This window comes from Bos grunniens, chromosome 4, assembly GCF_055505025.1.
Source record: "Bos grunniens cultivar Pamir isolate PY7600 chromosome 4, Bosgru_T2T1.0, whole genome shotgun sequence".
Taxonomy (NCBI): domain Eukaryota; kingdom Metazoa; phylum Chordata; class Mammalia; order Artiodactyla; family Bovidae; genus Bos; species Bos grunniens.
This window is the reverse complement of record NC_141168.1, coordinates 93,953,039-93,973,498: the sequence shown is the minus strand read 5'-3', so window position 1 is coordinate 93,973,498 and position 20,460 is coordinate 93,953,039. Positions and strand designations below refer to the sequence as shown.

The 20,460-nt window shown below is 35.7% G+C and overlaps 1 protein-coding gene across 11 annotated transcripts in view; it reads right to left on the bottom strand.

Annotated features, from left to right (window-relative positions):
- Nucleotides 1–1,700: 1,700 nt before the first annotated feature.
- The window catches only part of SNX13 (sorting nexin 13), a 147,775-nt gene continuing 129,015 nt past the window's right edge, over nucleotides 1,701–20,460 (bottom strand). For 9 of the 11 annotated variants that reach the window (XM_086397487.1, XM_086397488.1, XM_086397492.1 and 6 more), the window contains 6 exons: nucleotides 16,560–16,721; nucleotides 15,009–15,080; nucleotides 10,879–11,024; nucleotides 10,543–10,611; nucleotides 8,597–8,709; nucleotides 1,701–5,192 (listed from right to left, as the gene is read on the bottom strand). In XM_086397487.1, coding sequence (XP_086253613.1) covers nucleotides 4,945–5,192; nucleotides 8,597–8,709; nucleotides 10,543–10,611; nucleotides 10,879–11,024; nucleotides 15,009–15,080; nucleotides 16,560–16,721 — 810 coding nt within the window. In that variant the 3' untranslated portion in view covers nucleotides 1,701–4,944. The remainder of the gene's footprint in view (nucleotides 5,193–8,596; nucleotides 8,710–10,542; nucleotides 10,612–10,878; nucleotides 11,025–15,008; nucleotides 15,081–16,559; nucleotides 16,722–20,460) is intronic. The other 2 variants (XM_086397489.1, XM_086397490.1) reach the window with 1 other exon arrangement.

The following is a 20,460-nucleotide window of genomic DNA, read 5'->3' as shown; positions in this document are numbered from 1 at the left end:
TTGGCCACCTGATGCAAAAAGCTCATTGGAAAAGACCCTGATGCTGCGAAAGGTTGAAAGGAGGAGGAGAAGGGGACGACATAGGATGAGATGGTTGGATGGCATCACTGACTCGATGGATGTGAGTTTGAGCAAGCTCTGGGAGATAGTAAAGGACAGGGAAGCCTGGTATGCTGCAGTCCATGGGGTCGCAGTCAGACACGACTGAGCGACTCAACAACTCCTTGATCAGGCTTCCCAGGTGGCTCAAATGGTAAAGAATCTACCTGCAATGGAGGAAATTTGGGTTCAACTCCTGGGTCGGGAAGATCCTCTGGCTCCCCACTCCAATGTTCTTGCCTGGAGAATTCCATGGACAGAGGAGCCTGGCTGGCTTACAAAGAGTCCACTGGGTTGCAAAGAGTTGGATGTGACTCAGCAACTAACACTTCACTCTTTAATCATATCAGCAAGATCCTTGGCAAGTACCTTTCCTCCTCCTGATGAGACAATACTCTAGTATCCCTCACTGAATTCATTATTCTGGTACCCAGAGGCAAATTCAACTTCAATATGTGCCATAATTTTTCAAATTCTCCTTTCTTTCAAACACTGAACTCTGCACTGGAATGATAAGTTTAAAAAAACCCAGAAAAACAAAAACAAAACCCCCATAACACTGTGTCCTAAATCCATTGGTTTTGTCTCAAGTTTCTATTTCCTAATTTAACAAGGCTTCACTTTGTTTTCTTCTCCCCTGAAGTGTAAGTCTTAGTTGCCCAGTCATGTCCGACTCTCTGAAACGCCATGGACTGAAGCCCACCAGACTCCTCTGTCCATGGAATTCTCCAGGCAAGAATACTGGAGTGGGTAGCCATTCCCTTCTGCAGCGGATCTTCCCGACCGAAGGATCGAACCCGGGTCTCCTGCACTGCAGGCAGATTCTTTACCATCTGAGCCACGTGGGAAACCCATTCATAGGTATTTATAAGAAAAGATTCTATAGTTAACTAAGTTTGGGAAGTTAGAAAAACAAAGTTAAACAGAGTTCTTTATTATATAACTTTTTAGAAACTTTGATACAATCATTTGAATTGTAAAGGAAGATTTCAGGGTTTTGGATAGTATATAGATTTGCCTAAGTTACATAAAAGTATAAAATTATTTCTTCATGAACATCTTAAAGGGGTCAATATTTTACAGTAAGTATTTCGAGAAACAATATGACTGCCCCTGATAGGGGAGGAGTAATCACACTGATGTCTGAGAAGTCTGTGGATCCAGATGAAGATGGCTACAAATACCATGACCAATGAGGCAGAGCTACATTGCACAGTACTGAATCTACTGCCTTTAAAACTGAAACCTCATAATAGCAGGCATATTATGAATTTAAAATGAGGTCAAACAAAAATTGTTAACAGATTACTTATAGGTCTTTCTCTTTATGGGAAAATTATAATTTTGTATGTAGGGAAGAATGAAGTTTCTTTAATGCTGAGGTACTAAATTACTTGCCCCATGAAAGGAAAAAGTAAATTCAGTTTGTTGTAGTAAGTCAGTAATCACCCAGTAGTTTATCCATCAACCTAGGACTTGAGTTGCTTGATTTCCAAACTGAAAAGAAAGCAAAATACACACAGATGCTAAAGGTAAGACAACTGAACAAGCACTTTTTAAAAGTAATAAAAATACATCACTATGAAATAAAATTCAACAAAAAGGTTTGTTAATACTTTATTAGTATTTTCTAATGGACAAAACATAATGCAAACCAAATAAAATTTTAAATCTTTTTAGTTCAATAAAAATAACTGACATTCTGATTGCTGTTTCTTCTTTGTTAAAGAAGTATTGATAGAATAGTTAGGCACACAGTTGACACTTATTGTACAATGATATGCACAAGTTATCTTTAAACAATTGTAATCCTAAAATGTGCTCTTTATATTTTTCCCTTGTAATACAGGAGCCATGCTCCTATAAGCAAAATTTACTAATAACAAAAGAATTTTACAAGGAGTGACAAAACGACTTTTAAAACAAGTCCTTAAATAAAAGGATGCAGCAACAACGGAATGTTAAGTTGTTGGGTTAAGAAGACAGTTTAACTAGATCTCAAAACATTAAAAATTCATTTATTTTACAATTACTCAAATACACATGCATTAAATGAAAATATTGCACAAATTAAAATTTTAGATTGTGAAATTTTATATTGTTCTTAAATTTTTAAAAATTGGTACACTTTCTAGTAGCACTTAACTGTTTGATTTTTTTCCAAACACCCGCAGCAGAAACTTAGAATGAAGGAACTGCTATATTCAAGAAAGTTTTAAATGTTTTTTAAAATAAAAATTAAGGCTAACCAAGTGCATCCATTGGTCAATGGCACAATTGTTTTCAGCAACTATTCAGAAAACCCTAATCACAGGAAATGCCCATCTTAGTATTATATTTAAATCATACAATCAATTTTTTAGAGGAATGAACTGTAAGTTAGTAGTGATGGTTTCTAAATAGTTTATGTTACCTGAAAAATCAGAAAAACTCAAATAAAGAATGATTAATTTTGAAGGTTCTTGCCTAAAGGCACCACTGACTTAAAAACACATTCAAAAATCAAATATCAGAAGACATAAAGCCTCTTCCTGTATATATTCATATATGCAATAAATGCATTAAATGTAGTAACTTCATTAAACATAGTACACTGTACTTGACTTATGGGTTAAATATTTTACACACAGCTCGACCAAATCACTCAAAAAGTATATCTAATTTTAGCATGACCACAGCTTTCTCTGATGTAAAACAGAGATGTGCAAAGAGAAGATGCACAACCGTTTACATAGACTACCATTTGACATTTCTGCTTCTGAAATATAAACTCTTTTAAACAAAAATTATTTTAAAAACCCACTTACTCTTAATAGTTTTTGGTATGACTGCAGTTATCTTGCAGGGCTTCATGAAAATCTGCAATACTGCATGACCTTTCCCTGGTTGATGGCCAGCGTTCCTCACATTATCTAGAAATGCTTTTTCACATGTACACAGTAGACTCTTACATGAATTCTGTTTACTCTTAATATTTACTTATGTCAAAAATATACTGGAAATGGGCAGGGGTGTATCTTAAAATCATTGCACTTATGGCCATGCTGATGCTTCCTACAGACATGTTTCACATGTTTCTTCTAAAGCCTGGGGCAGGAAGATACATTGAGAAGAAATATTATTTCTTCCACCAGAGTCAATAAAGATCTTTTCTCATTTGGAAGTTTAAATGAAAGGGATTTATGTAATTCTGAAGACATGCAACACAGGCTGAATATATGCAAACTCTAAGTATGCATAACAGCATTGTTAATAAATATGATCATTATCATAAAGCTTTAGAGGAAGGCTTTATTCTATCAGGCTTTGCTTCATAAGTAGGATCTCAGCAAGAACAAGACAATAACATCTTGTCCCAATCTTAAAACTCCCAAACAACTGGGATACCAATACTCTGTCCCTTTATCCTAAGCACCCGGAAGTTCTTTTAACACCAGCATCTTGGCTCAGTGGTCTGATAAATAGCTTCACTATTATAAGGTTTTAGTGTTAAATATTTTTAAAACAAAAAACGCTGAGACACCCAAACACTTAGTGGAAGTTAAACTATGCAGAAGTCCTACATATAAAACATATGAAGACTTCCAAGATGGACAAATGGAGACTGAGAAAACGAAAGGAAATGCAGAAGCTCCAAAACTGGAAAAGGTATTTTGTTGTTGGTATAAAATTATTTTAGGGACTTAAATGTATACACCAAGGGGTTTTGCCAACTTGCTTTATTTAGTAGAATTTTACATTATGCAAAATATAAATAAAAGCATATTTTAAAAAATATTATAGTTCTGTTTTCATTATTTCTTTTCATATATGTACACTGTAATAGAGTTAGGAATTTGTATGTTTACATACAACTTATAAGCTCATTTAATCCTTTGATTTGCTATTTTTGCAATCACCTAACGTATGTCTAGATCACACAATTTAAAATTATCATAGAGTAACTTTCAGGAGTACTTTTTTTAAATTTCCATATTTTAAGAAGTATTTGGCAGTTCCTTCAACAAATTCTAACCCCTATTATATAATCAGTAATCTCTTAAAGAAAGCTGTAATAACTTCAAAACTTAAGAGCCACCATATGCTTCTTTTTGCACACAGAATGCCAAAATAAAACTTAATTATGAGTACCATAAGAGCAAAATAGAGCCCTTAAGACATAGAAGAATTACTTAAAATCTGTTTTCTACCAATGAATAACAAATCCAATCAAACTTTGGTTGTGACTGGTTTTATTTTACATTAGGTTCTTATGTCATGAAAACAAAAGTGTAATTTGGATATGTCACTTCATACTTTAAGGGCATTCTGTCATTTTCCTTAGACCTGAAACAGATGTTTCAAAGATCATTCACCTGGCTAATCTACACTGTATCAAAATTCCGACAAAGATATATAAAACCATTATGCAAAACAAACCCCTCCAAACAGTACATTGCACGGTTTCCCACTGTTAAACAAATTAGCCAATTTGTCTGTGAACCATTGTTTTGTGCTTTCCTTAGCTCTCATATATACACTCTGGCACTTTGTCATTGCTGGAGAATGCTGATTAGTTTGAAACGGAAGAGACCAATGTCATCCTTGCTTGAGCTGTAGGCAGTATCCTCTCAGTGTTGCAAAAATATGCACCAAATCATTTAAGACACAGAAATCTCTCTTGGTACAAGTGGCTGGATTATAGACAATGATGAGAAGAATGGCAGTCATATGGATGTATTAATAATCTATTCTGAGACACTAAAAGACTGGTGCAGACACAACAGTATATGAGTTAAGCCCCAGAAGATCCGTCCATACCATTAGTCCTGGACAAAATGAACACCAGTTTCAGAGATTGGAGTGTCACCTTTTCTGTAAAGAAGGCGCTTGAGTAGTTTGAAGTTTCTGTTTATATTTTTGCATCTGCTTTGACCGTGAATGCAGTTTGTTGAAAAGTTCACGGAATTTATACTGTGGAAATAAGGTTTCCAAAAAGCCTTCCAAAAAGACATAAACCATTCTCCTATTTAACTGGTTGTGCTGAAACATTTCAAAAACACGAAGAATACCTTTCCGTGTTGTCTCAGCTCCAATAATGTGCTTCAGTTCATCTAAATAAGGGGAGGGGAAATAAACACAATTCATTATTCAAAGGAAATACAAAAGTATTCTAAGTTAAAACATGTAAAGTACACATTTGAGTGACTGATAAATAGCCAGTATTCAGAGAATGACCTTAATATAAGTTTAATAACTGACTTAAAACTTACATACATCAAAAGTATGGACACACTTGTATGGTATTGGGAGACAATACAAACAACAGAAAAAGCAGAACCCAGACTCAGAAATCCCAAATTAAGTGTTTTAATCTTGTCCCTAATGTCACTCAGCTGTGTCAGACTCTTTGTGACCCCACGGATGGCAGACCACCAGGCTCCTCTGTCTGTGGGATTTTCCAGGCAAGAATACTTGAGTGGGTTGCCATTTCCACCTCTATGGGATATTCCCAATACAGGGATAGAACCCACGTCTCCTGTGTCTCCTGCATTGGCAGGTCGGATTATTTACCACTGAGCCATCTGGGAAGCCCTGTCCCTTAATACCTATATAACTCACCCACCCTGAGTTTCTTTCCTCATCTGTAAAATGGGAATTTATAATAACCAATATCATTATTACTGTGAGAATTTATAAAGCTTTGATGAGATAAAGTGAAAAGTGATCTGTAAACTCTAAAACACTATAAAAATATTCTCCATCTAATGCACAATGAGAAATACTACAAACAAATGCGGAAACTTGATCTCTGATTTAAAAAAACTTGCAACACACTAACAGTGCATTGGCAGGATCTGATTGGTACAAACAGATAAAGGATTTAAGAACATGAATAAGGAAATGAGCACCAAGTGTGGAAAACATACAAACAAATGGGGTGGAACAATTTGGCTCCGTTTTAGGATTCCTGTAAAAGAAAGTGGTGAAAAGAATGGAAAACTGACAGTGCTCCAACTGGCAGGGTGAGCACACTTGGAGTTCACTCACAGGCAACATGAAGTTACTAGAGACACCTGAGTGTGGGAACATCATGTAGGATCATTCTTAATTATTTATAAACAGGGCCCCCAAAACAACACTTTATTGCTTTCAAAAGAAACATGCAACTCCTAAAAAGTATGTTTCTAACTAGGGTACAATAAAATTTTAAGCAAATAGTTTTAAATTCACTAAAAAACAGGTGAGGAATTCTGTACATACAAAAATACTTATTTTTATATCTTTCCTCACTTCCTTCAAGTCTTCATGTAAGTGTCATCCACTCACAACTGCAACTCACCTGTCACTTCCATTTTCCTGCACTATCTGTCTCCTCGGCTCTTAGCACTATCCAATATACTGTGCTTCATCTATTTCTTTTGTATGTCTTCTGTGTCCCCCTAGTAGAATGTAAACTCTAAGGAGGCAACGATCAGTGTAAAGAATAGTGTCTAGCTCATGAAATGCTCTCAATAAATATTCATCGTATAAATGCATTAAGATTTCTTTCTACTCCATAACTGAGTACATCTAAAGCACCATCCGGTTTATTCTAAAAGTATATGAATATCCTAGGCTACTGTTTCTCTTTATTTTTCTAAAATGTTATTCCTGTAACTTGCTTTTTATCTCCAAACGCAAAAGTATAGTCTATAGAGTGGAATAAAAAGCCATGTGGCAAACATCCAATTTAATGGACAGAAGAGAAAGTTGATTAAAATCTACAATGAAAATTTAGTTTAAAGAAAAACAAAATTATAGGAAAAGAAATAGATGATATTGAAAACGTAAATATTTTTCTATTCCCTACATCCATAATTAAAATGTGGAGAAGAGATATCTAGGTATTTTAAAAGACATTTATCACCATAGGAGAAATCAATCACCCAACTAAACAAAACTTCTCTTACTGAGAGAAGACAAATGGACAAAGTAAATCTAAGTTAGTGAGATAGTAGAGTTCTAAATTAATTCATATTACACCAAAAGAATGCCACCATGTATACTTTCTTTAGGATCATGTTTTAGCAGAGATTAAGCATGTTTCAAAGGCATTCTTTGAGAAAATGTGTTTGTTCTCTTAAACAGAACAAATATTCTTTCTGAAAACCTCATACTTCATTATCATTATACTTTATTATTAGCCCTTTCATCTGTCATGGGCTTCCCTGATAGCTCAGTTGGTAAAGAATCTGCCTGCAATTCAGGAGACCCTTGTTTGATTTCTGGGTTGGAGAGATCCCCTGGAGAAGGGAAAAGCTACCCACTCCCGTATTCTTGGGCTTCCCTTGTGGCTCAGCTGGTAAAGAATCCACCTGCAATGCAGGAGACCTGGGTTCGATCCCTGGGTTGGGGACATCCCTTGGAGAAGGGAAAGGCTACACATTCCAGTATTCTAGCCTGGAGAATTCCAGGGACTGTATAGTCCACGGAGTCACAAAGAATCAGACACGACTGAGTGACTTTCACTGTCATCTGTCACAGATTTTATCATCAACTTTATTCTTAAAATGTTTCAAGACAGCAAAGTGAAGCGGTTCAAGTATAATTTTTATTGAAGTGGTTGAATACAGTGGTTTCAAGAACTCAAAGCTAAGTCAGACTTCCAATACTCACTCCTTAAACCTCGGGTGTGTGTGTTTTAGTTGCTCAGTCATGTCCAACTCTTTGGGACCCTGTGGACTATAGCCCACCAGGCTCCTCTGTCCATAGAATTCCCCATGGAGTAACTATAGCACACCAGGCTCCCCTGTCTATGGAATTCTCCCAGGCACGAATACTGGAGTAGGTGGCCATTGTCTTCTCCAAGGGATCTTCCCAATCCAGGGATCGAACTCCAGTCTCCTGCACTGCAGGCAGACTCTTTACCATCTATTCCAAGGTAGATGCCAGGCAATCTACCTTGGGTATTTACACTTAACCCCTTTGAGGTGATTTTTTCCCTCATATTTAAATCTGTGATGTTAACAGTTTCCTAGGCTTTATAATATTGTTATATTAGTGTGTGTGTGTGTGTGTGTGTGTGTGTATGTTAGTTGCTTGGTCGTGTCTGACTCTTTGCAACCCCATAGACCATAGCACAACAGGCCCCTCTGTCCATGGGATTCTCCAGGCAAGAACACTGGAGTGGGTTGTCATTTCCTTCTCCAAAAGGAACTATAGAAAGAAAGAAAAGAAAGTGAAGTCGCTCAGTTGTGTCCGACTCTTTGTGACCTCATGGACTATAGCCTACCAGGCTCCTCCATCCATGGCATTTTCCAGGCAAGAGTACTGGAGTGGGGTGCCATTTTCTTCTCCAATACTGTTATGAAGATTAGTTAAATATATATGAGAAATAAGTAGCACAATGCCTCCTGGTATATAAGCCATCAAATTGATGTTATTATAGTCAAAAGGCAGCTAAATTTGGCATGCTTAATGCACGCCATAAATTCGGAAGTACAAATTGAGATTTATGCTAAAAATGTTCACTTACCTGGCATAATTGAAAGTAATTTAGTTTTTCCTGCGACTCTTGTTCTCATTCGAATACCTTTATCTCTGCACGGGATAGTCTCGGCTAAAATGCCATTTGGCCAAAAGGCATCTCTATTTAAGAAGATTAAATAAATTTTGTAAACATTTTCATTTTCTAATGATACAAGTTGGTAAAATTATCCCAATTTTCTACAGAAAACATAAATGCAAAGAGAAAAAGGAAACATTTCTGAAATTCTATTTAGGTGTGATATTCAACAGATAGTAACTAAGTGCAGGGTTTACACAAGAAAAAAATAACAAAAGTATGCCCTGGAGTAACTGCATCCATATCTTACAGCTGTGTTGATTACAATGTTTCTTTCACCTATATAATCCACTCTTCTTTACTTTATAGTGTGCTGATTACTGTTCCCTAGTTCTTCAAGCCAAAGAGAGGAATTAAGCACAATAACTAAGCTTCTACCTGGGGATCTGGTCTCAGAGAGAGCCTGCGAGAACAGTTCTTAACTGACTGCCCATTAGAAACACCTGGGAGTTTTAAACACTATGTCCAGGCCTTCCACCAGATGCATTAAGTCAGACCCTGCAAATGCGACCTAAGGATCAGTACTTTTTAAAGCTGTTCAAGTGATTCCAATGTGCCCTCCAGAGGAACAACATTTACACACCCTGAAACAGAATGAACATGCCAGGGAACGCAGTCCAGCTTTTAGAAACAATATGGTACAGTGATGAGAAACTCAGCTTCAGATTAGAGAAACTTGTTTCCCCAACTTTCTAGCACATGAGCCTTTGGGCAAGCTGCTGAACTTCTCAAATTCTCAATTTCTTTGTAACAAAATGGAAACAAAAAACCCTATCTCATAAAGGAGGATAAAATCAGAAACTGGCCATAGTAAAGTAGTTGCTGCTGCTGCTGCTGCTAAGTCGCTTCAGTCGTGTCCGACTCTGTGCGACCCCATAGACGGAAGCCCATCAGGCTCCCCCGTCCCTGGGATTCTCCAGGCAAGAACACTGGAGTGGGTTGCCATTTCCTTCTCCAATGCATGAAAGTGAAAAGTGAAAGTGAAGTTGCTCAGTCGTGTCTGACTCTTAGCGACCCCATGGACTGCAGCCTTCCAGGCTCCTCCATCCATGGGATTTTCCAGGCAAGAGTACTGGAGTGGGGTGCCATTGCCTTCTCCAAGAAAAGTAGTTGGATGGTGCCAAATATTGTACGCTATTCATAGCTGCCTTCTTGTTTCTGTTACTTCAAAGGACATGATGCCATGCATATTTGTGTTCTGCTTATCTCTCACTGTTAGAAAAGATGTTTATTTCTCTGCCGTTCCCTGAAGGGACTGAATCTTACCTCTCAGTCACCAGTTAAGAGGGCTAGACACAGAGAAGGGGCTGAGAATATTTTTGGAGAATCGATATATGAACTGGAGTATCACTGCTCTTAATTTGAACCTTTTCAGAGGTTCTAAATAAAACCTCTAAATAAAAGAGCCTAAATAAAAATAAATAAAAGGGTCTAAATAAAAATTTAGACCATGGTCAGAGACAAACAAATTTCTAAAATATCTCACTTAAAATCAAAGTTAGCAACCACAACTGAGAAAAATTAATCTCCAAAACTAGGTAATCTGATTATATGACCATGCCATGTATATACTAGTACTTCAATTATTTTAAAGCCACATTACTGTGATAAAATGTAGCCTAAGATCTAAAAGATTTTTCATTTACAATTTTTTTTTCTATTCTGGTTCTAAAGAAAACAAAGATTAACAGGTGCAAGGGATAAACGTTTATTATAATTTTTACAAGTCTTTTTGGTCATCAGTGATGATTAAAACCAATGTTATGGCCAGAAAGAAAAGGAACGCGATAAAAGTTAGCGATAACAATGTTCAACTCTGTGCTACCTGCAGGAAGTGACTGTGTCTTAAGATATACCTGAAACGTTTCACTAAGTCAGCTACTTGCTCCGGTGAGGTCATCCAATCAACATGGTCAACTATTTTTCTGAAAGTAAAGAAATTTAAATAAGTATGGTCAAAATTTTAGAAGGTAAATCAAATAAAGAAACATTACTTCTTTCATGGAGTAAGCAACTTAATTTGTGTGTAGATTGTCTCTGATAGCAACAGAATGCTTCAATAACCTTCTTCAAAGGCCCACAGAAAGAAATTCCCCTACAAAAGTTTGGGCAATCTACTTCTAAAAGTAAAAGTTGAAAAGCTAAGTAAGATCAGCCCTAAGTAGTTTGTTGTTTTTTTAAAAAAGTGGTACCTATTAATAGTATCACCATATGTAGCTCTTATAAGTTGTTGAAGTAGGTTTTTGATATTCCTTCGCAACCACTGATTTCTCTCTTTTAAGTCGAATACTTCATCCATGAGAAGCAGCATTACCCTAAGTGGAATATTATCATCCACCTGAGAAAATAAAGGGAAGAAATGAGATATATTTATTTGAGTTATCTATCTCTTGTGAATGGCTAATTTTGTTGCTTTTACCAAATGATTACTACTATTTACAGGTTGGAGAACAAGTTATACTATAGCTTTTATAACTGACTTTTTATTCTAATTCAGCAAAAAATACTTTTTTTTTTTTTTTTAGAGCTTCTCCATCTTTGGCTGCAAAGAATATAATCAATCTGATTTTGGTGTTGACCATCTGGTGATGTCCATGTGTATAGTCTTCTCTTGTGTTGTTGGAAGAGGGTGTTTGTTATGACCAGTGCATTTTTTTGGCAAAACTCTTAGTCTTTGCCCTCCTTCATTCCGTATTCCAAGGCCATATTTGCCTGTTACTCCAGGTGTTTCTTGACTTCCTAATCATCCCAGACCAGGGATCAAACCCATGTCTCCTGAATTGGCAGGCGGATTCTTATTCACTGCAACACCAGAGGAGTCAGCTGATACTGTGCCTTGATTACTGTAGATTTATAGTAAATCTTGAAGTAGGGTGAGTTCTACATAATTTTTTTTTCTTCTTCAGTATTGTCTTAACTATTCTAAGGGTTTTTCCTTTCTATATGAATGCTAGAATCAGAATCTGTTTCTCTGTATTTACAAAATGGCTTGCTGGGATTTTGAGTGGATTACATTTAATCTATAGATCAAGTTGGGAGGACTTGACATCTTAATAATATTGAAACTTCCAATTCATGAACACAGAATATTTCCCTATCCATTACCTAAGGGTGGAAAAATTCTTGTATAGCCTAAACTTAAAAAAAAAAAAAAATCCTGAAAAGCCAAGTTCTAGGTCTCTAAGTTTAAGGCTTTGGGTCTGATCCACATGCTGTATAAAATCCATCTCAAAGGTGTATATCATGTCTTTACCATTTTCTAAACCATAGTTTCCTTCAACTAGAACTCACTGATTTATCTCTGAATGCTTCAACAGACTAGATTTATTTACTTGATTGAAGTACTTTACAGACTTTTCCTATAGGCTTTTAAAATGCTAATCATTTCCCCCTGAGACCTCTGCCTTTTGCTGGACCCTCATCTTTTTTTTTTTAATTTTATTTTATTTTTAAACTTTATATAATTGTATTAGTTTTGCCAAACATCAAAATGAATCCGCCACAGGTATACATGTGTTCCCCATCCTAGACCCTCCTCCCTCCTCCCTCCCCATACCATCCCTCTGGGTTGTCCCAGTGCACCAGCCCCAAGCATCCAGTATCGTGCATCGAACCTGGACTGGCATCTCGTTTCCTACATGATATTTTACGTGTTTCAATGTCATTCTCCCAAATCTTCCCACCCTCTCCCTCTCCCTCTCCCACAGAGTCCATAAGACTGTTCTATACATCAGTGTCTCTTTTGCTGTCTCGTACACCAGGTTATTGTTACCATCTTTCTTAATTCCATATATATGTGTTAGTATACTGTATTGATGTTTTTCCTTCTGGCTTACTTCACTCTGTATAATAGGCTCCAGTTTCATCCACCTCATTAGAACTGATTCAAATGTATTCTTTTTAATGGCTGAGTAATAATCCATTGTGTATATGTACCACAGCTTTCTTATCCATTCATCTGCTGATGGACATCTAGGTTGCTTCCATGTCCTGGCTATTATAAACAGTGCTGCGATGAACATTGGGGTACACGTGTCTCTTTCCCTTGGCTAATTTTGTTGCTTTTACCAAATGATTACTACTATTTACAGGTTGGAGAACAAGTTATACTATAGCTTTTATAACTGACTTTTTATTCTAATTCAGCAAAAAATACTTTTAACATCTGTTTTGACAGAAAACAGAATTAAACAAATCTACAATGATGAGTAAACCCCAAAGCTGCAATGGAAAAACCTTCTCCAAGTGGATTCATGATGACCTTAGGTTTGGGACCTTTTAGTAGAGTCTCTGTCAGTTTGTAACACATGCTAGCTAGCCCCTCTGCCTATTCTATGGAGCAGCTTTTTCTAAAGGACAAAATATTCTCAACGTTTCTTTTTATTGAATAGAACAAAATAAAATCTACACAGAACATTTTGCTTTGCTTGGTTAGTGAGTTGTACATATTAGGTATTCTCACAATAAAGAACCTGAAATAAAATCCAGTACACAGCTAACATTACAAAAGTCGACTAAATTACTAGAATTTTCTTTTAATTTTTAACAAGTAAAAATTTGTACACTTTCATCATGGGAATATTCAATTATGATATAAAAAGTAAAGAAAGACAATGAGAATCCTTTGATGTGGAAATATATAGATAAAACCCAGAAAGGTGCAGATCTAGAACTGCAACAAAACTGCATAATTGCTAGTAACTTTATAATTCTTTGATCACTAAGCTACTCTTTTCTATTTCCTCATCAGTGTTGTAATTTGAATACTGAGAAAACAGCAAGAGTCATTCATTTTTCACTGTGTTGTAAACATTTTCTTAAGTGTGCCTTCTCTTTACATATCAAGTTCATGGCTTATCTACTCTCAACACTGCTCTATTCTCTGATCAAGTATATTCATAAGTTTAGTGCCACATAACAATTCTAATAAATTATAAACACTTACTAAAAGGTATAATGTTATGGATATTATAACAGTACAACACATAATAAACATTCTTGAAAAAACAAAAATATTATCTTTGTTTAAGACAGTTTTACTGTAAAGAAATCCAATGAGAAACTGAAGGGGGATAATTATAACTTTAAAATAAATCTGCATAATAGAACAGAATATAAAGCACAGACTCAAATATATAAAATAATTTAACTTGTAACAAGGGAGAAACATACACTGGGGAAAGCAGGCCTTCTCAGTAAATAGTGCTTAGGTCAACTGGACTCCTACATCATTCTACACACAACAATTAATCCTGATGAATGGCAAATCTAAGTTTTGGCATGGTAAAGGAAAACGATGTTTGAGGAAAAGCATAGGAGAACATCTATGTGACCCTGCAGTAAACACAGATCATACATAGAGAATAAAAGCACACAAAGTGGAAGATACTTACAAGAGACAAATACTTGTATCTGACAAATAACCGATACTCAGATTATACAATGTACTCCTACTAATCAAAGACAAAGACAGACAGCCAAGCCAACAGAAAAATGGGGGAAAGGACTAGACATATAAGACGGGACACTCCAATGGACAATAGGCTTATGAAAAGAGGTTCACAATTTTAACAGTCATCAGAGAAATGTAAATCCATATGAGATACAACAACCAGGATGGCTAAAATTAAAAAGGCGTGACATAAACATATTGAATTCTGGCAGGCTGTGAACCTCTGAAATTCTCATGCATTGCTGATGGTAATGTAAGTGGTACAAAGAGTGTGGAAAACTATTTGAGAGTATCTACTAAAACTGAATATATTTGTAACCTCTGACCAAGCAATTCCATTTCTGGGTACAGAGAGAAATGCGTACATATTTATTTAATCAAAAGATATGTACCCAAATGTTTATAGGAGTACTGTTCATAACATAGCAAATAAATTGTATTATATTTACAAAATGTGGTACTGTAAGGCCACAAGAATGAAGAAACCACAATCACACAGAACAACATGGAAGACTACCACAATGCTGAAGAAAAAAAGCCAGACTGAAAGGAGCACATGCCTCACAGTTTCATCTACATAAAGTATAACAGCAGGGCAGAAGTCAGGATAGTGATTATCCTTGGCAGGGGAGCGGACAGTGACAGGAAGAAAGCAGTAGGGGCTTTCTGGGGTACTGGCAACGTTCTGCTTCTTGTTTATAGTGCTGGTTACTTGGGTATGTTCAGTTTCTAAGAATTCATCAAACTTAATGATTAAAATATGAGTACATTAATAACATACACATATTATACTTCATTAAAAAGTTAAAAAGATCTGCACAGTATGATTTGAATTCCGACTGACTGCTACCAAAACAAAAATTAACTCACAGTATCATCAAGTTGAGCTGAAACTCGACAATGTTCAGGATCTGAATCAGTCTTCGGAATTAAAGGAGGAACCTAGTATTAAAAAAAAAAAAAAGAACAAAGTAAACACACTAAAGCAGAAAATGAAAGAACACAAGATAATAAACTGAAACAAGTGTCAAATATAATAAAGAGCACTTGATTCTGGGGACAATAGATAAACAAAATTTAGAGAGCATTAACAAAGTATTAACAATCTAAAATTAAAAAACGAATATAAACTTTGTAAAGTTTAAAAAAAAAAAAAAACGAATATAAAAGTGTAATTATTTCATTATCAACAGATTGTTTTCCTTTAAAAAAAAAAGGATTCATTTTGAGTTGGAAGGAGATATTAGTCATTCAAACCTCCATGTTTTTTAGAATTTAAAGCTAAGAAATGTTAAATGATTTAAAGACAAAAGTGAATAGCAAAGAGAATAGAACTGCAATCTTTCTTCTTCTATCATAAAGAGCCTTGCAGTATGTTAACAGGCTGAAAGAAACTAATTAACTAATTGTTACACAATGTAAGCTATCAAGAAGAGGGACAGAAAGACCAGTGCTAGCTGGTAATCATTTCTCAGTATAGGAAGGACCACCAAGATCACCTGTTATAACCCCTGCATGTACCGGTCAGGAAAAAGAAGAATGCAAAAGTTCAGTGACTTCTGTATGAAGTCATATGGGTAGTTACCGGCAGAAGCAGCACCAGACAACCCTCCCTTCAGTTAGTGCACTGCCCCACGATTAGAAATTCAGATGGAGCATCAAGAAGATATGAGAGTTGACAGAAGAGTATGATTTACACACACTGTATTTTAGGAATTGTCTCTTACAATAAATAAATTCTATCTGTGTTTATATATATTTCCTCTTCATGGAAACATGATCTAACAAATATAAAGTTCTAATACCTACATGATTTCTTTCATAGTCTTGATTATAACTGTAAACAACTAGGTCGAAATTATTTTTTAAAATGTACATTAGGAAGCAAAAAACTACTTGATTCACCAGTATCCACTACCAGTATAAAGAAAATGCTTCCAAGCAAACTCCTCTGTTCCTCTCACAGGTATCTACATACTAAGGATTGATGATGTTGAAAGACTCTTCCTCCCTTTCATCTCGTGAATCTTAATCGTGTGACTCAGGAGAAATTTATGCTTGCTGATGAATACTAATATAATTTACACAATAGCATGTACCTGTTTTGCTATAAATTTTAACATTATAGAATAAATATGCTATAATGGAATAAAACAGTACAAAGAATGTTAACTTCATTAATTTTCAATGTGCTTTAAATTAATTTTTAAATTGTACTGCAATAGAGACTGAGAAGTGAGTGCATTTTACAGTATCCACTTCTGATAATTAATTCTCTTTAGCTTTTTAATTCTTTATGAGACTACGTGTCTAGAGAGCTTTGGACTTACAAAGAGAAATAAGGTAAACCTAAGCAGGAGCTCAGTAAATCTTAGTTGACCTAAAAATCATTTCCTTCAGACATTACTGAAAACATCTTACCTTGAAAAATGATTGCCTTATATCTTGACCTAATCTTTCTGACATTTTGCCCATGTTGTCTGACATTTTAGTCATTCCCTCTGCCAAGCTATCAGGAAGGGATTTGACTGCATTTGAAACATTCCTCATAGAATTTCGAAGTGGATTTACAAAAGTGTCCATCTAAAGGGAAAAAGATATTATATCATGACTTCACTGTATCAAGTTTATTATTCAACTGAGAAGCCTCAGAAAACCAAGTGCCACACACAAAAGGTGTAATAACTTTCCAGTCTATAATAACTCATTGCCTTTTAAAAGTACGAAACTGTTGTCTTCAGAGTGTCTTTAAAATGTATTTTCAGACACAAATATACAAGTGATATATTTACTGGAAGAAAATGAAAATAAACCTTGGGTTGCCTTCTTACTAAGCAAACCTCTGAAAAAAATGAAGAGTTTTCCCAAACGGAAACTTATCCAAGTATAAACAGCCACAACATACTTCTGCCGTGATTCAAGGCAACAATGACAGATATTCTGAGCAATACTGAAAAGTAAATGAGCAGATACAATAAACAAACAGAAAGCTCAAAGAACTAAGATTTATTTAACAAAGTAGTTTTTAGGATAGGTTTCATGCTCAATTAGAATCTATGGAAGGAATCTGGAATCTATTAGGAAAAAGAAAAGCTGTAAATCAGACATGCAAGCCATATTTTACTAAGGCAGAATAGAAAAACCGTAAAGAAAATATGCTAAGAGATATATAAAGAAATAATCTCAGAGGGATAGGAAGCTTTAAAATTGACATTCTGACTGTAATAGATGCCAGATAGTTTCAATTAAGAAAGGGAGAGCCATCTAATAAAGAACCCAAAGATACATATGGATCTTGATTTTTAACAGATAAAAACAAACAAAACGAAAGAAAGAGAGAAGGAGGGAGGGAGAGGAGGAGGAAAGGAAGGAAAGGAGAAAATAAAAACCAGACAACAAACCAAAGTCAAACAATACTAAGAATATTTTCCAGAAAGTGTTGAATCTTATAAAAACTACCATAGAAACAAATTATGTTCCATGCAGGAAGAAAAAAAAATAGCAATCATAGCAAAAAACACTGAACCCCACTATTTAAGAAACACAACGTTAATAGATATTAATAAGATAAAAGTATTTAATATGCTTTCAGGATTTCCAACAAGAAAACCAGAAAAGGTGAAATAGGTACTGTACTAAACAATAACAACAAAAGGGAATTTCAAGATAACTGTAAAAGTGTCAATAATTCTCTGGCTTAAGCAAGGACAACAGTCTTACAGATATGCTTGCTGGAAAATACAACCTGTAGGAAGGACACTGTCACAGTACAACAAATTCACAGTAGAACCAAAGGTGACAAATGAGGAAGAAAGGCTTGAAAATCGCTACCACTGAAGAGATACAGAGATTAAAAAGAGTAACAAGAAGAAGTTAACCATCGTGTGTGCATGTGTACTTGTGTGTAAAATTATATATACATATATATATTTGGGTGAAAAATTATAATATATATGTATGTGTGTAATTCTAATTCTATATACAATAGTAATTTTCAGTTAACCAGAACAGTGTGTTCAAATTGGTCAGGACATTACTTCTATACTGACACTACTGCCACGTGTATTAGAACACAAGAATTCTTAAGAGAGATAAACATGAGAATACCACACTTAAAATGTACAACTTTAGGAAAAATGGCCACCATTCAACCAAGTTTTAATGTTCACAGATAAGGTAGAATTTCAGAAGCAAAAAGGCATGAATTTCACTTGAATCTATAACTTACATTAAAAATTGTTTGAACACCATCAAAAGTACTTTAGAATTTTATATATCTTACACTTCATAGTGGAAACATGGGTTCAGCTAATACAATCTTAAGTTGGTTAAATGAATACAACCTCAATTGCTATCCAGGCTTGAGGCTATGCTATGCTAATTGCTTCAGTCATGTCCAACTTTTTGTGACCCCATGGACAGTAGCCCACCAGGCATCTCTGTCCATGGAATTTTCCAGGCAAGAATACTGGAGTCGATTGCCACGCCCTCCTTCAGGGGATCTTCCCCCACCAGGGATCAAATCCACATTTCTTATGCCTGCTGCATTGGCAGGCAGGTTCTTTACCACTAGTGCCTCCCGGGAAGCCCAGGCATGAGGCTAACTACCACTAATACTCTTTCAAAATAAGAGAACTTAAATCTACACCATGAGTTACATCATAATTAAAAATAGTTGTCTGAGCACCAATCCTAGATCTTCAGAATCCATTTCCCTTTTTGTTCCTGTTTTTTCACCCTCCAATTTCTGAGGGTAAAGCTTAAACATCTGTATTGGCAGTGCAAAGTGGAGGGAGCAAAGGAGCATGGAAAAACTTTTACACATGATTATGTCTCTCAACCATAAAAAAAGTAGAATTTTAGAAGCATAAAATCAGTCTATCACAATCTAATATTTCCAGAAGCAAGATTTGTCCTAAAACAGATGTTTAAAGCAAAAAAAAAAAAAAAAAAAAAGACAATTGCAAATTACCAAGCAGATGAGTAAATTATTGACTGCCTGCAAAAGTGTACACTTAGCCTGACTTAACTAGATGTTACCTATTCAATTGTCACCTCAGTTATTTGTATCAGTTAAAAATGCAAACAAGGGAATTTGAATTTAAATTTAGGTCCCTACCTACAGCTTAAAAATGCCATTACACTATGATAAAAAAAAAAAAAAAACTGGAAAGATACTGTGTGCATAGAGGAAGACTACTTGTCTATTACTTCTTCTAGGAACTGGCCCATAAATTTTGAAAAGCTAGGCAAATTGTGTGACCAAGATAATGTGTTATAAAGTATTATTTCTCAAACTCTGATTCAGTTCAGTTCAGTTGTTCAGTCGTGGCCCACTCTGTGACCCCATGAACTGCAGCATGCCAGGCCTCCCTGTCCACCCAAACCCATGTCCATGGATGGTGATGCCATCCAACCATCTCATCCTCTGTTGTCCCTTTCTCCTCCTGCCCTCAATCCTTCCCAGTATCAGGGTCTTTTCAAATGAGTCAGCTCTTCGCATCAGATGGCCAAAGCACTGGAGTTTCAGCTTCAACATCAGTCCTTCCAATGAACCTCCAGGACTGATCTCCTTTAGGATGGACTGGTTGCATCTCCTTGCAGTCCAAGGGACTCTCAGTCTTCTCCAACATGATTAGCCAGTGATAAAATGTTTGTAGATTATTTTCTCTAATAGCTATTTAATTTCCAGTGAAATACAATAAAGGAAAATATTATACTACAATTTATCCAAAAAGGAAATGTAGCTGAAAAATCCTCTTGATATTCATGAAAATTATCCCAACAATCTGAAAGAGGTCAAGATGAACTTAGTAATTATTAATATGATTTATGAAAATGTATGTTACTATGGAGTCCCAGAAGTGACTCAAAAGTATTTTTAGACTCTAGTAGTAATTTTTTTAAAAAGTGACATGCAACTATTTGGAGATAAACACATACATATATACATACACACACATACGCACATGCTACTGTAGGGTGGCAAAAAAGAAAATGCCTACATTTAATATAATACTCAAACCAGTCAATCCTGGAGGAAATCAACCCTGAATATCACTGGAAGGACTGATGCTGAAGCCGAAGCTCCAATACTTTGGCCACCTGATGTGAAGGGCTAACTCACTGGAAAAGACCCTGATGCTGGGAAACATTGAGGGCAGGAGGAAAAAGGGGCTACGGGGAATGAAATGGTTGGATGGTAATGGACTTGAGTTTGAGCAAACTCCAGGAGATAGTGAAGGACAGGGAAGCTTGGCATGCTGCAGTCCATGGAGTCACAGAGCTGGATAAAACTTAGCGACTAAACAATATAATGCTT